Here is a 13,419-nt window from a genome sequence, read left to right as displayed (position 1 = left end):
GGTGAGGAAACGGTCTTCTTCGGGTGTCGTCTTCTTGGGACGCCCACTTCGCGGCCTGTCTCTGACATCCCCCGTTATATGGAACTTGGCCTTCACTTTGGAGATGGTACTAGGGCTCACTCCAAATAATGCCGCAACTTGGTTTTGCGGAACACCAGCTTGAAGTTGCCCTATCGCACGGGCCCTATCCAGATCAGTCAAACGTGGCATGCCGATTCTTGGAGCAGACACCTACTGACCACTGTAGCAGGGCCCATGCTCACAGATGCTGCCAATCAGGTGCCAATCAGGCACCTGATTGTCAGCACCTGGGGGTACCAGAAGCTCAAAACAAGAGTCAATAGCAACAGCAGAATAAGCTGTTTGGCATTGGCAGAGAAGATTTGGCAAATTTTTCATGGGCGCAACCCATATACTCAGCTCTGCTGCTCATCCCACAAATGCATGTTCCTTACAAATGTGGCACCATTTAAAAGGGAAATAATCAGGCTTTCCAACGGTATAAGATTTATTGCCAAGAAGCATTGTTACAATAAAGAAATAATCTACCAAACACAAATTTCTTTACTTTTTGTGCTATGTTTAGATACAGAGACAATAGGTGCAGGAGTAGGCCATTAGGCCCTTTGGCCCTTCGAGCCAGCACTGCCATTCAATGTGATCATTGCTGATCATCCACAATCAATCCGCCTCCACTGCCTTCTGAGGCAGAGAATTCCACAACCATCCGAGTGAAAAGGTTTTTCCCCATCTCAGTTCTAAATGGCATACCCCTTATCCTTAAACTGTGGCTCCTGGTTGTGGACTCCCCCAACATCGGAAACATGTTTCCTGCATCTAGTATGTCTAATCCCTTAATAATTTATAAGATATAATATAAGATCCCCTCTCATCCTTCAAATTTCGAGTGAATTCTTCAGAATGAATGTCACTGGAAAGGGGAACGAGAGATATAGATGCTAATGTAGAGAGATATAGAACAAATGAATGAAAGATATGCAAACAAGTAACAATGAGAAAGGAAACAGGTCATTGTTAGCTGCAGCTAGGTAACAACGAACGACTTGGGTGGGGGAGGGACGGAGAGAGGGAATGCAGGGGTTACTTGAAGTTAGAGAAATCAATGTTCATATCCTGGGTTGTAAGCTGCCCAAGCGAAATATGAGATGCTGTTCCTCCAATTTGCGTTTAGCCTCACTCTGACAATGGAGGAGGCCTAGGACAGAATGGTCAGTGTGGGAATGGGAAGGGGAATTAAAGTGTTTAGCAACCAGTTAGAGACGCAAGGGACTGCAGATCCTGGAATCTTCATCAAAACTCAAAAGGCCGGAGTAACTCGGCAGGTCAGGCAGCATACGTCTTGAGACTGATGTCTTTAGACTTTAGAGATACAGTGCGGAAACAGGCTGTTCGGCCCACTGAGTCCGCACCGACCAGTGATCACCCTGTACATTAGTTCTTTCCTACGCACTAGAGACAATTTACAATTTTACCTTAGCCAATTAACCAATAAATAAACCTGCACGTCTTTGGAATATGGGAGGAAACCGAACACCCAGAGAAAACAGAGAGAACATACAAACTCCATACAGATAGCACCCATAATCAGGATCGAACCCGGATCTTCGGCGCTGTAAGGCAGCAGATCTACTGCTACGCCACTGTTCTGCCCCAATGCCACAGTGCCGCCCCTAAGTTACTCCTGAGTCCTATGTCCTGTGTTACTCCAACCCATCGTGTTTTGCTCTGATGGAAAGCTGATATGATTATGCTAGTCTAAAATGTATTTCTGTGCTTTAACTGTTCTTTAAAAACCAAACATGCAAACCTCATGTCGATATTGATGAAATAAACTATACCTGAAGATTTCAGTTGCAGAACATTTTGGTTACTTTTCACCCTTCAATCTGAAAATGCCTGTTTGTTCGCTAACATGCTCATTGCGACAGGAGGAGACATTTTGATGAATCAGGTGGAGTCTGGCTCCAACAAACATTTAAAAGTAGGTAGAATAATTCAAGCTGACATACAAGTGACTGATCCCTTGAGGAATTTAGGAATCTCGATAACATTCAGCTCTGGCTCTGTTTTGTTTTATCGCACGTCTATCGTTTAATGTGATTTATAATTTTTTTTTAAAAATTCTCTCGTTTTGCCACCTCAGCAGATCGGAATCAACAGCAAAATGTGGCAGCTGCTGTTGGAAGACCACAGCCTGTTAATGAAGATCGGGCAGCGGGTGCTCCCAGGATACGGCGCAACCTTAGGTACAGGGTGATGGCTCGGAGATTGCAAGAAGCTGAACAGGAAGCTGAAGGTGACTTACTAAATTAGAAACGTTGGGTGTTCTCCCATTTAAAAATTAACTATTTTTTTTCACCCACCTCAAATGTTAGCAGGAAATCCTGACTATTTTTATGCTTAAGTCATTTGGAAGGGTAAAATCTTTTCTGTGAAACATTATGAAACAGGAAAGGTGCTAAGTGTTGGAAGGAATTGCAGATGCTAATTTACTCCGAAGATCGACACAAAACGCTGGAGTATCTCAGCGGGACAGGCAAAATCTCTGGAGAAAATGAATGGGTGACGTTTCGGGTCGAGACCCTTCTCCAGATTTAGTCGCCGACAAAGTTACAAAGTACCCCTTTTTTTTGCCCCAATGGTCCGTTCCGCCTCCCCTCCTCCCCTCCTCCCTGGAGGATATCTTGCTTTCATACTTAATCTAGGGCTACTTGTTGATTCCCTGCATTATGTGGATAATTGTTATGCCTTTAGGGCAATTGAAACAACCTTGATTGTAATTAGAATAATCTTTATTCTATCAAATTTGTATCAAATATAAGAAAAGTATTAAAACATGTCTCAAGCAAGGTCAGAGTTTAAACAAACTTTGTCTCACATTATGGAACAAATACCTGACACTAACAGTGGATTTGGAATAATAGGGTGGATAGACATTTGTCCACGGGCCATTCATAATCCACGGGCTAAAGGAGATTAGTTGTCACATTATCACGTACAGAGGCACAGTGAAATTGTTTTTTTGCACAGTTCACTAAATTATTACTACACATAGGCACAATCTCAGAGTAAGTACAAAGTGTATAGAAATAGCCGGCTGAGACCTTATACCAGAGTCAATTTTCTGGCACCATTTTCAAAGTCCAAGTTGCAAATGGCCATATTTCAGTAACTAAGACAATGGTGAATGAATTAGAGCTGCCAGCTGATGTGATACTATACAGTGTTAATGGTCAACATCTAGAGGATGTCCTGTGCTTCTCACAGCTACTTCAACACACATTTTCCAGGTGATGATAGATGAGATTGTAGGCTTGCCAAATGAGCATGTGGAACTGCTGAGTAAAGAATCTCCACTGATGCATTTTCATTATATGAATATGATGTTTACAGGCGGTACTTCTGAGTAATTATTGGCTGTTGATTGTAAAACAAGGTCACGCAAATTGACTGAATTCTTATGTTGCCTTTTTATTCCACCAACTGGAAACAGCAGTGGGTAGTTCTTAGCTAAGGAAATGTTTACTGAAATTTGTACAAGCTATGGGCCCATGCTATATTTTTGGATGAATTACTAGTAAGCCAGCTTCCAGTCCATGTCGCACGAGGATTTTCATTTACTTGTTTTGATAAAATGACTGCAATAGTTGCCTTCATTTGCAACCCACCCATTCTCACACAGCTGTGGGCTAACTGTGGGTTTTGAAACCATTTGTAAAGGTGGGACCTAATGTCAGCTTCTCAGCCTTGTGTTTCATGCTAAATGCCCACTGACTCTTTGAGCTCTTTTACTTAGGTTAGTTATAAACGCTGAATGCATTCCTCATGACGTTTTAGTTTATTGGATTTTGCACATTCTGCAGTTGTAGGTACTGATAATTGTTTCTTTTCCACTTGTCACAGTTGGTTACATTTACTATTAATTTTGTAGAAAATTAATGAACATCCAATCTCATTGTTTAGCATGTTATAATTGGTTTAATAAGTTGGTAACTGGCAGTTAGATGATAATTTCTAATACATGGTATTGACAACAGTTTCAAAAACCTGGCGACCCCTGAAGTGTTGCTAATCTTGTTAATGCATACTTGTTGTATCCTATTTTACACACACCAATGTAAAATCACCATGGATGGGTAATCTTAAGTATTTTACTGATCAAAAGGTCTTACTGTGGAAGTTAGAAGGATGAGAGCAGATCTTATCGAGACGTATAAGATTATTAAGGGGTTGGACACGTTAGAGGCAGGAAACATGTTCCCAATGTTGGGGGAGTCCAGAACAAGGGGCCACAGTTTAAGAATAAGGGGTAGGCCATTTAGAACTGAGATGAGGAAAAACTTTTTCAGTCAGAGAGTTGTGAATCTGTGGAATTCTCTGCCTCAGAAGGCAGTGGAGGCCAATTCTCTGAATGCATTCAAGAGAGAGCTGGATAGAGCTCTTTAGGATAGCGGAGTCAGGGGGTATGGGGAGAAGGCAGGAATGGGGTACTGATTGAGAATGATCAGCCATGATCACATTGAATGGCGGTGCTGGCTCGAAGGGCCGAATGGCCTCCTCCTGCACCTATTGTCTATTGTCTATTATTGAGTCTCCCAGGACAATGCACTTTAAGCCTGACTCATGTCAGTAAATTGCATTCTATGCAAATTACAATATATATATATAATAAAGAGACAAAATGCTGGAGTAGCTCAGTTGGTCAGGCGGCATCTCTAGAGTAAATTGGATAGGTGATGTTTCGGGTCGGGACCCTTTCTCATTGCTCCAGAGATGCTGAATCACTCCAGCATTTTGTGTCTTTATATGGTATAAACCAGCATCTGCTGGTTTACATTTATATGTTTACGTACATATATGTTTACATACATACAGTGCCCACCATAATGTTTGGGACAAAGACCCGATCATTTATTTATTTGCCTCTGTACTCCACAATTTGAGATTTGTAATAGAAAAAAATCATATGTGGTTAAAGAGTACATTGTCAGATGTAAAAGGCCATTTTTATACATTTTGGTTTCACCATGTAGAAATTACAGCAGTGTTTATACATATTCCCCTTATTTCAGGGCACCATGATGTTTTGGACACGGCAATGTCATGTAAATGAAAGTAGTCATGTTTAGTATTTTGTTGCATATCCTTTGCATGCAATGACTGCTTGAAGTCTATGATTCGTGGACAGTTGCTGGGTGTCTTCTCTGGTGATGCTCTGCCAGGCCTGTATTGCAGCCATCTTTAGCTTATGCTTGTTTTGGGAGCTAGTCCCCTTCAGTTTTCTCTTCAGCATATAAAAGGTATGCTCAATTGGGTTCAGATCAGGTGATTGATTTGGCCACCCAAGAATTTACCATTTTTTAGCTTTGAAAAACTCCTTTGTTGCTTTAGCAGTATGTTAAGGATCATTGTCTTGCTGTAGAATGAACCGCCAGCCAATGAGTTTTGAGGCACTTGTTTGAACTTGAGCAGATAGGATGTGTCTATACACTTCAGAATTCATTTTGTTACTACCATCAGCAGTTGTATCATCAATGAAGATAGGTGAGCCAGTACCTTCAGCAGCCATACAAACCCAGGCCATAACACCTCCACCACCGTGTTTCACAGATAAGGTAGTGTGCTTTGAATCTTGGGCAGTTCCTTCTCTCCTCCATACTTTGCTCTTGCCATCACTCTGATATAAGTTAATCTTCATCTCTCGTCTGTCCACAAGACCTTTTTCCTGAACTGTGGTTGCTCTTTTAAGTACTTCTTGGCAAACTGTAACCCGGCCATCCTATTTTTGCGGCTAACTAGTGGTTTGCATCTTGCAGTGTGGCCTCTGTATTTCTGTTCATGATGTCTTCTGCAGACAGTGGTCATTGACAAATCCACCCCGACTCCTGAAGAGTTTTTCTGATCTGTCGGACAGGTGTTTGGGGATTTTTCTTTATTTTAGAGAGAATTCTTCGGTCATCAGCTGTGTAGGTCTTCCTTGGTCTGCCAGTCCCTTTGCGATTAGTAAGCTCACCAGTGCTCTCTTTCTTCTTAATGATGTTCCATACAGTTGATTTTGGTAAGCCTAAGGTTTGGCTGATGTCTCTTAATAGTTTTATTGTTTCTCAGTCTCATAATGGCCTCTTTGACTTTCATTGGCACAACTTTGGTCGTCATGTTCATAAACAGTAATAAAAGTTTCCAACGGTGATGGAAAGACTGGAGGAAAGACTAGGTGCTGAGAGCTCTCTTATACCTGCATTAAGGAGGCAATTAAACACACCTGAGCAATTCCAAACACCTGTGAAGCCATGTGTCCCAAACATTATGGTGCCCTGAAATGGGGGGACTATGTATAAACACAGCTGTAATTTCTACACGGTGACACCAAAATGTATAAAAATACCCTTGAATAAAATCTGACAATGTGCACTTTAACCACATGTGATTTTTTTTCCATTACAAATCTCCAATTGTGAAGTACAGAGGCAAATAAATAAACGATGGGTCTTTGTTTCAAACATTATGGAGGACACTGTATATGTTATCAAATATATCTAAAAATAAACAGCAAACACGAAGCCAGGCAGGTAATTAGTGTAAAGCATTTGACTAAAGTAAATTCGAAAGGCTACTGCTGTGAGCTTGGTATAAAGTAGAAGTGATCATACTTTTATGCATAGTTCAATCTTCCCAAATGACAAATTGAAAGGGGAGGCGTCAACAGCTATTAACAAAGTGTATTTATACATGGAAATGAGAAATCCTTTTTTTTGTTTTTTTGTGCAGATAGTTTCAAATTAAGCCCTTTCAGATTGTCTGAGGCAATACCTAAATGAAGCATAGGGATAATTTTACACTATCAATAGTTTCTAATGAGCCGTGTTATTACTGATTATAATCTGGAAATGCTGCACATCCAATTGAAATGAATAATATTTTGCTAAATCTTCCAAAATCATGTTCTTTACATTGAAATATTTTTAATGAGTTTACTTCTATTGTCCTAAGGTCACATTTAAAGTCTTTTGTTTTTAAGTGCTTAAAAAACGTTAGTCAAGTACTCATTTGTCTTGAACCATGGTAGCGAACGTTTGGATGTTTGAAAGTTTATTTTATTTCTAGTTTGACAATTAGATCATGAGTATTTATTTTGACTTTGCTGAACAGTTGATGAAGGGGATGCAGAAAAAGTCGATTCGGAATTCCATACACAGGGCAAAGTTGGAGCGAAGAAGCAGCGGAAATTGGAAGAAAAGGAACAACGCAAAGCACAAAGAGAGGTAAGAAAATATTTTTAATAAAGGATAACACAGAAAAAATTTGGTTCTCATTTCTACGTGACTCGAATGCTGGTACAACAAAAGGTAAATTCAGCAGTTTTCACAGGTTGCTCCTATAAGTGATCTGTTGATAACCTCATTGCTTGGCCTAAAGGAGGGTCATGGAAACAACAAAGATCGTCTGATTCTGTCAGTAGTTTTTGACCTTGGTACGGCTAAATTCAATCTTAGTATTTTTGGGCTGTAGTGCCCTCCATAATGTTTGGGACAAAGACCCATCATTTATTTATTTGCCTCTGTACTCCACAATTTACGATTTGTAATAGAAAAAAAATCACATGTGGTTAAAGTGCACATTGGCAGATTTTATTAAAGGGTATTTTTCATGCATTTTGGTTTCACCATGTAGAAATTACAGCTGTGTTTATACATAATCCCCCCATTTCATGGCACCATAATGTTTGAGACACATGGCTTCACAGGTGTTTGTAATTGCTCAGGTGTGTTTAATTGCCTCCTTAATGCAGGTATAAGAGAGGTCTCAGCACCTCGTCTTTCCTCCACTCCTTCCATCACCTTTGGAAACTTTTATTGCTGTTTTTCAACATGAGGACCAAAGTTGTGCCAATGAAAGTCAAAGAAGCCATTATGAGACTGAGAAACAAGAATAAAACTGTAAGAGACATCAGCCAAACCTTAGGCTCACCAAAATCAACTGTTTGGAACATCATTAAGAAGAGAGCACTGGTGAGCTTACTAATCGCAAACGGACTGGCAGGCCAAGGAAGACCTCCACAGCTGATGACAAAAGAATTCTCTCTATAATAAAGAAAAATCCCCAAACACCTGTCCGACAGATCAGAAACACTCTTCAGGAGTCAGGTGTGGATTTGTCAATGACCACTGTCCGCAGAAGACTTCATGAACAGAAACACAGAGGCTACACTGCAAGATGCAAACCACTGGTTAGCTGCAAAAAATAGGATGGCCAGATTACAGTTTGCCAAGAAGTACTTAAAAGTGCAACCACAGTTCTGGAAAAAGGTCTTGTGGACAGATGAGACAAAGATTAACATATCAGAGTGATGGCAAGAACAAAGTATGGAGGAGAGAAGGAACTGCCCTAGATCCAAAGCCAACCACCTCATCTGTGAAACGCGGTGTTGAGGGTGTTATGGCCTGGGCATTTATGGCTGCTAAATGTACTGGCTCACCTATCTTCATTGATGATACAACTGCTGATGGTAGGAGCATAATGAATTCTGAAGTGTACAGGAATACAGGAATACAGGGATACAGAGCTTTATTTGTCATTCGGTACCGAGGTACCGAACGAAATTACATTGCAGTCACACACCAAAAAAAAAGAACACAAGACACATGACCCCAACACAAACATCCATCACAGTGACTCCAAAAGTCAAAGAAGCCATTATGAGACTGAGAAACAAGAATAAAACTGTAAGAGACATCAGCCAAACCTTAGGCTCACCAAAATCAACTGTTTGGAACATCATTAAGAAGAGAGCACTGGTGAGCTTACTAATCGCAAACGGACTGGCAGGCCAAGGAAGACCTCCACAGCTGATGACAAAAGAATTCTCTCTATAATAAAGAAAAATCCCCAAACACCTGTCCGACAGATCAGAAACACTCTTCAGGAGTCAGGTGTGGATTTGTCAATGACCACTGTCCGCAGAAGACTTCATGAACAGAAACACAGAGGCTACACTGCAAGATGCAAACCACTGGTTAGCTGCAAAAAATAGGATGGCCAGATTACAGTTTGCCAAGAAGTACTTAAAAGTGCAACCACATGACCTCACTGTGATGGAGGCAACAAAACTTCCACTCTCTTCCCCACGCCCACGGACAGACAGCTCGTCCCAGACCGACCCGCACAGTCCCCGCAAGGGGATGGAAGTCCCCGCGGCCGAGCCGCACCGGGCGCTGAAAAGTCCCGCGGCCGAGCCGGGCGATTGAAGGCATCGCGGCCGAGCTGTACCGGGTGCTGAAACGTCCCGTGACCGAGCCGGGCGATGGAAGGCCCCGCGGCCGTACCGTGCGCTGCTAAGTCCCGCGGCCGAGCCGCACCGGGCGATGTAAAGTCCCGCGGCCGAGCCGCACCTGGCGCTGAACCGTCCCGCGGCCGAGCCGCACCTGGCGCTGAACCGTCCCGCGGCCTAGCCGCACCGGGCGATGTTAGGTCCCGCGGCCGAGCCGCACCAGCGATGTAAAGTCCCGCGGACGAGCCGCACCTGGCGCTGAACCGTCCCGCGGCCTAGCCGCACCTGGCGCTGAACCGTCCCGCGGCCTAGCCGCACCGACACATCTTGTATCGACACATCCTATCTGTTCAAGTTCAAACAAATGCCTCAAAACTCATTGGCCAGCTGTTCATTGTACAGCAAGACAATGATCCCAAACATACTGCTAAAGCAACAAAGAAGTTCTTCAAAGCTAAAAAATGGTCAATTCTTGAGTGGCCAAGTCAATCACCCGATCTGAACTCAATTGAGCGTGCCTTTTGTATGCTGAAGAGAAAACTGAAGGGCACTAGACCTCAAAACAAGCATAAGCTAAAGATGGCTGCAATACAGGCCTGGCAGAGCATCACCAGAGAAGACACCCAGCAACTGGTGATGTCCATGAATCGCAGACCTCAAGCAGTCATTGCACCCAAAGGATATGCAACAAAATACTAAACATGAGTACTTTCATTTACATGACCTTGCTGTGTCCCAAACATTATGGTGCCCTGAAATGGGGGAACTATGTACAAACACTGCTGTAATTTCTACATGGTGAAACCGAAATGTATAAAAATGGCCTTTATTAAAATCTGACAATGTGCACTTTAGCCACTTTTTTTTCTATTACAAATGTCAAATTGTGGAGTACAGAGGCAAATAAATAAATGATGTTGCAAACATTATGGAGGGCACTGTAGACTAAAATCCTGTTTGCCTTCCTAATACCTTGTTGGACCATAAATTCATAAGCGATAGGAGCAGAATTGGGCCATATGGCCCATCAAGTCTACTCCTCCATTCAATCCTGGCTGATCTATCTTTCCCTCTTAACCCCATTCTCCTGCCTTCTCCCCATAACCTTGATACCCGTACTAATCAAGAATCTAACTATCTCTGCCATAAAAATATCCATTGATGGCCTCCACAACCTTCTGCGGCATTGAATTCCACAGATTCACTACCCTCTGACTAAAGAATTCCTCCTCATCTCCTTCCTAACATAACGTTGTTTAATTCTGAGGCTGACCTCTGGTCCTAGACTCTCCCGCTGGTGGAAACATCCTCTCCACATCCACTCTATCCAGGCCTTTTGCTATTCGGTAAGTTTTAATGAGGTCCCCCCCTCATCCTTCTGAACTCCAGCGAGTGGAGGCCAGTGCCGTCAAACGTTCATTACATGTTAACCCCCTGATTCCTGGGATCATTCTCGTAAACCTCCTCTGCATCCTCTCCAGCGCCAGCACATACTTCCTCAGATATGGGCCCCAAAATTGCTCACAATACCAGATGCTCCCCGGCTTACGATGCTTCGCCTTACGATATTTCGACTTTGCGATGGTGCAAACGGCAGCGACCCGTTGCGAGCCGCAGCTCGCTTCCGGCCACGTGATCAGGTGTATTAAGTGCATTTCGACTTACGATATTTTCAGTTTCCGATGGGTTTCTCAGAACGTAACCCCATTGTAAGTTGAGGAGCACATGTACTCCAAAAACTTGTGCATTAACTTTCAGTGATTTGTGTATCAATTCACCCAGGCCCTTTTGAATACCAAAATTTTTCAGTCTCGCCACTTCAAAGATACTCTGCTTCTGTCTATCCTGAGACCAATAATTCATAATTCCTGATGTGGCATTGGTTTAAACAACTGTGGCCTCTCCACAAAATTTATTTTTGGTGACTCAACTCTGCAAGTGTAAACTGTGTTTGAGCTATTGAGCTCTTTGGACTGCAGTTTAACGTTGTTTGTGGTCAGGCAGTATTGTAGTTTGCAGCAGCTGAAAGTAATGCACATAACAACCAAATGATCAGACTGCCATTCAGTTGTTAGGTTGGTGCATTGAGAGGCTGACATTCAAAACAGTGAAGTGTACGATTATTCAGCAACATGAGACTGCAGCTGAAGTTGATTGTTAGCTCTGCACCAATTGACCTTATCAAGGAACACAATATGGTACAACCAATGATGCATCATCATTTGATTTGTAAGGATGTCAGGGGTTATGGGGCGAAGGCAGGAGAATGGGGTTGAGAGGGAAAGACAAATCGGCCATGATAGAATGGCGGAGTAGACTCGAATGGTCTAATTCTGCTCCTAGACCGTAAGAACTTATTAGGAGAATCACTGCTTGAAACAAATGGACCAGTTCACTCTCTTATGCAGCTGATCATGCTCTCTTGTGCAATCTGTCCTTTTCAATTCCCTGCAATACCGGTGGGGTGAAGGGTGAGTTTCTGGGAAAAAAGTTGCGCAAATCTGTCATCTCAACATGACACCAGTTACAAATGACATCCCATAATAACTACTCGGAGCAAATCAAGCAGAAGTAAGGTCATAAGGTGATTGTTGTAGAATTAGGCCATTCGGCCCATCAAGTTTACTCTGCCATTCAATCATAGCTGATCTATCTCTCCCTCCTAACCCCATTCTCTTGCTTTCTCCCCATAACCTCTGACACCTGTACCAACCAAAAATCTATCTCTGCCTTAAAAATATACACTGACTTGGCCTCCACAGCCTTCTGTGGCAAAGAGTTCCACAGATGCACCACCCTCTGACTAAAAAAAAATCCTCCTCATCTTCTTAAAAGAGTGACCTTTAATTCTGAGGCTGTGACCTCTAGTCCTAGACTCTCCTACTAGTGGAAACATGTAGTGAAAACTAGTGAGACAAAGAAATATGTATTGCATGATAATAATCAACTTCTCAATAGGTGCTAGATGCTATCTGTACCTGAACAACATTGCCGCTGCAGCACAAATTAAAAAAAAATCTTTAATTTACTGCTATTTTTTTTGTAAGGGAAAAACATCACTCAAAGTATGGACAATCAAGATATAGTTTGAGCACGCTATCTGCAACCTTTCAAGGTGAAGCTGGACAGTGTGCACAGCAAGCAGCTGCTACAACACCATAGTTGGCTATGAAATGCATGTGAATGCATTGCACCAGTGCTAGTACCATGGCACAACCTTATAACAATAGAAAATCAAAATAAACATTTCTGGTGGTGTGAACATGAGGGCTATTTTGAAGGATAGGGTCTGTCCAAGCTGTAGTTTGTGTATTTGTCTGACCGAATGACAGAGCTTGAGAGAAGAGTCTTCATATTTGTATAAATATCGCTACACTATCTTGGATCATGACATTTCTTTTAGCATTAAGCCCAAGGATTCACATTCTTGGCCAAAACCACAACAGTCACCTCCTAAATATAATGGCCCGAGAGCACTGCCCGATTCCTTTTGAACACGGGACCTCTTCTGGCATTTATTTCGCTCAGTAGGACTCCATTATCCTTTTCTGAAAATCTTTCTCTTTGAGGCAAACAAAATATAACAAATAATTAGGAAGACTGTTGGAATGTTGGCCTTTATTTCTAGATACTGTTTTGGTCTCCATATTTAAGGAAAGATATACTTGCATTGGAGCAGATACACTAGCTTGATTTGTAGGATGAAGAGGTTCACACGGAGAAAGGTTTATCAGATTGGACCTGAATCATTGGAGCTCAGAGGAATGAGAAATTAATCCCAATGGTAAATACGATTCTGAGGGAAATTGATGGGATGAAAGTTGAGAGGATGTTTTCTCAAGCTACAATATTAGAACTTGGGTGTTGGGGGGGATTACTATCAGAATAAGGGGATATATATTTTAGATTACTCAGGGCTGAGGGAGTGGATCATTGAATATAGACAAGGCAGAAATTAACAGACCTTTGAAGTACATGAGTGTGTGGGCGCATAGGGTGAGAATCGGAAAAAGGTGTTAAGGCCAAGTTTAGGTCAGGCATAGATCTTGATAGCATCATAAAATGCTGGGATAACTCAGCAGGTCAGGCAGCATCTCTGGGGAAAAGGCATGATCTTAATGAATGTAGAA

The 13,419-nt window shown here is 42.2% G+C and overlaps 1 protein-coding gene across 2 annotated transcripts in view; it reads left to right on the top strand.

Moving 5' to 3' along the window:
* Positions 1-13,419, top strand: part of ddrgk1 (DDRGK domain containing 1) — a 70,305-nt gene that overhangs the window by 29,785 nt on the left and 27,101 nt on the right. Inside the window, exons 2-3 of one of the 2 annotated variants that reach the window (XM_078408978.1) lie at positions 2,168-2,317; positions 7,171-7,283. In XM_078408978.1, the coding sequence (XP_078265104.1) occupies positions 2,168-2,317; positions 7,171-7,283 (263 nt within the window). Of the gene's footprint in view, positions 1-2,164; positions 2,318-7,170; positions 7,284-13,419 lie in introns of both variants that reach the window. The other variant, XM_078408969.1, reaches the window with a different exon arrangement.

This window comes from Rhinoraja longicauda, chromosome 1 (assembly GCF_053455715.1).
Source record: "Rhinoraja longicauda isolate Sanriku21f chromosome 1, sRhiLon1.1, whole genome shotgun sequence".
In the NCBI taxonomy this organism is placed as follows: Eukaryota; Metazoa; Chordata; class Chondrichthyes; order Rajiformes; family Arhynchobatidae; genus Rhinoraja; species Rhinoraja longicauda.
Note: the sequence above shows the minus strand (reverse complement) of the source record. Positions and strands in the feature narration are given on the sequence as shown.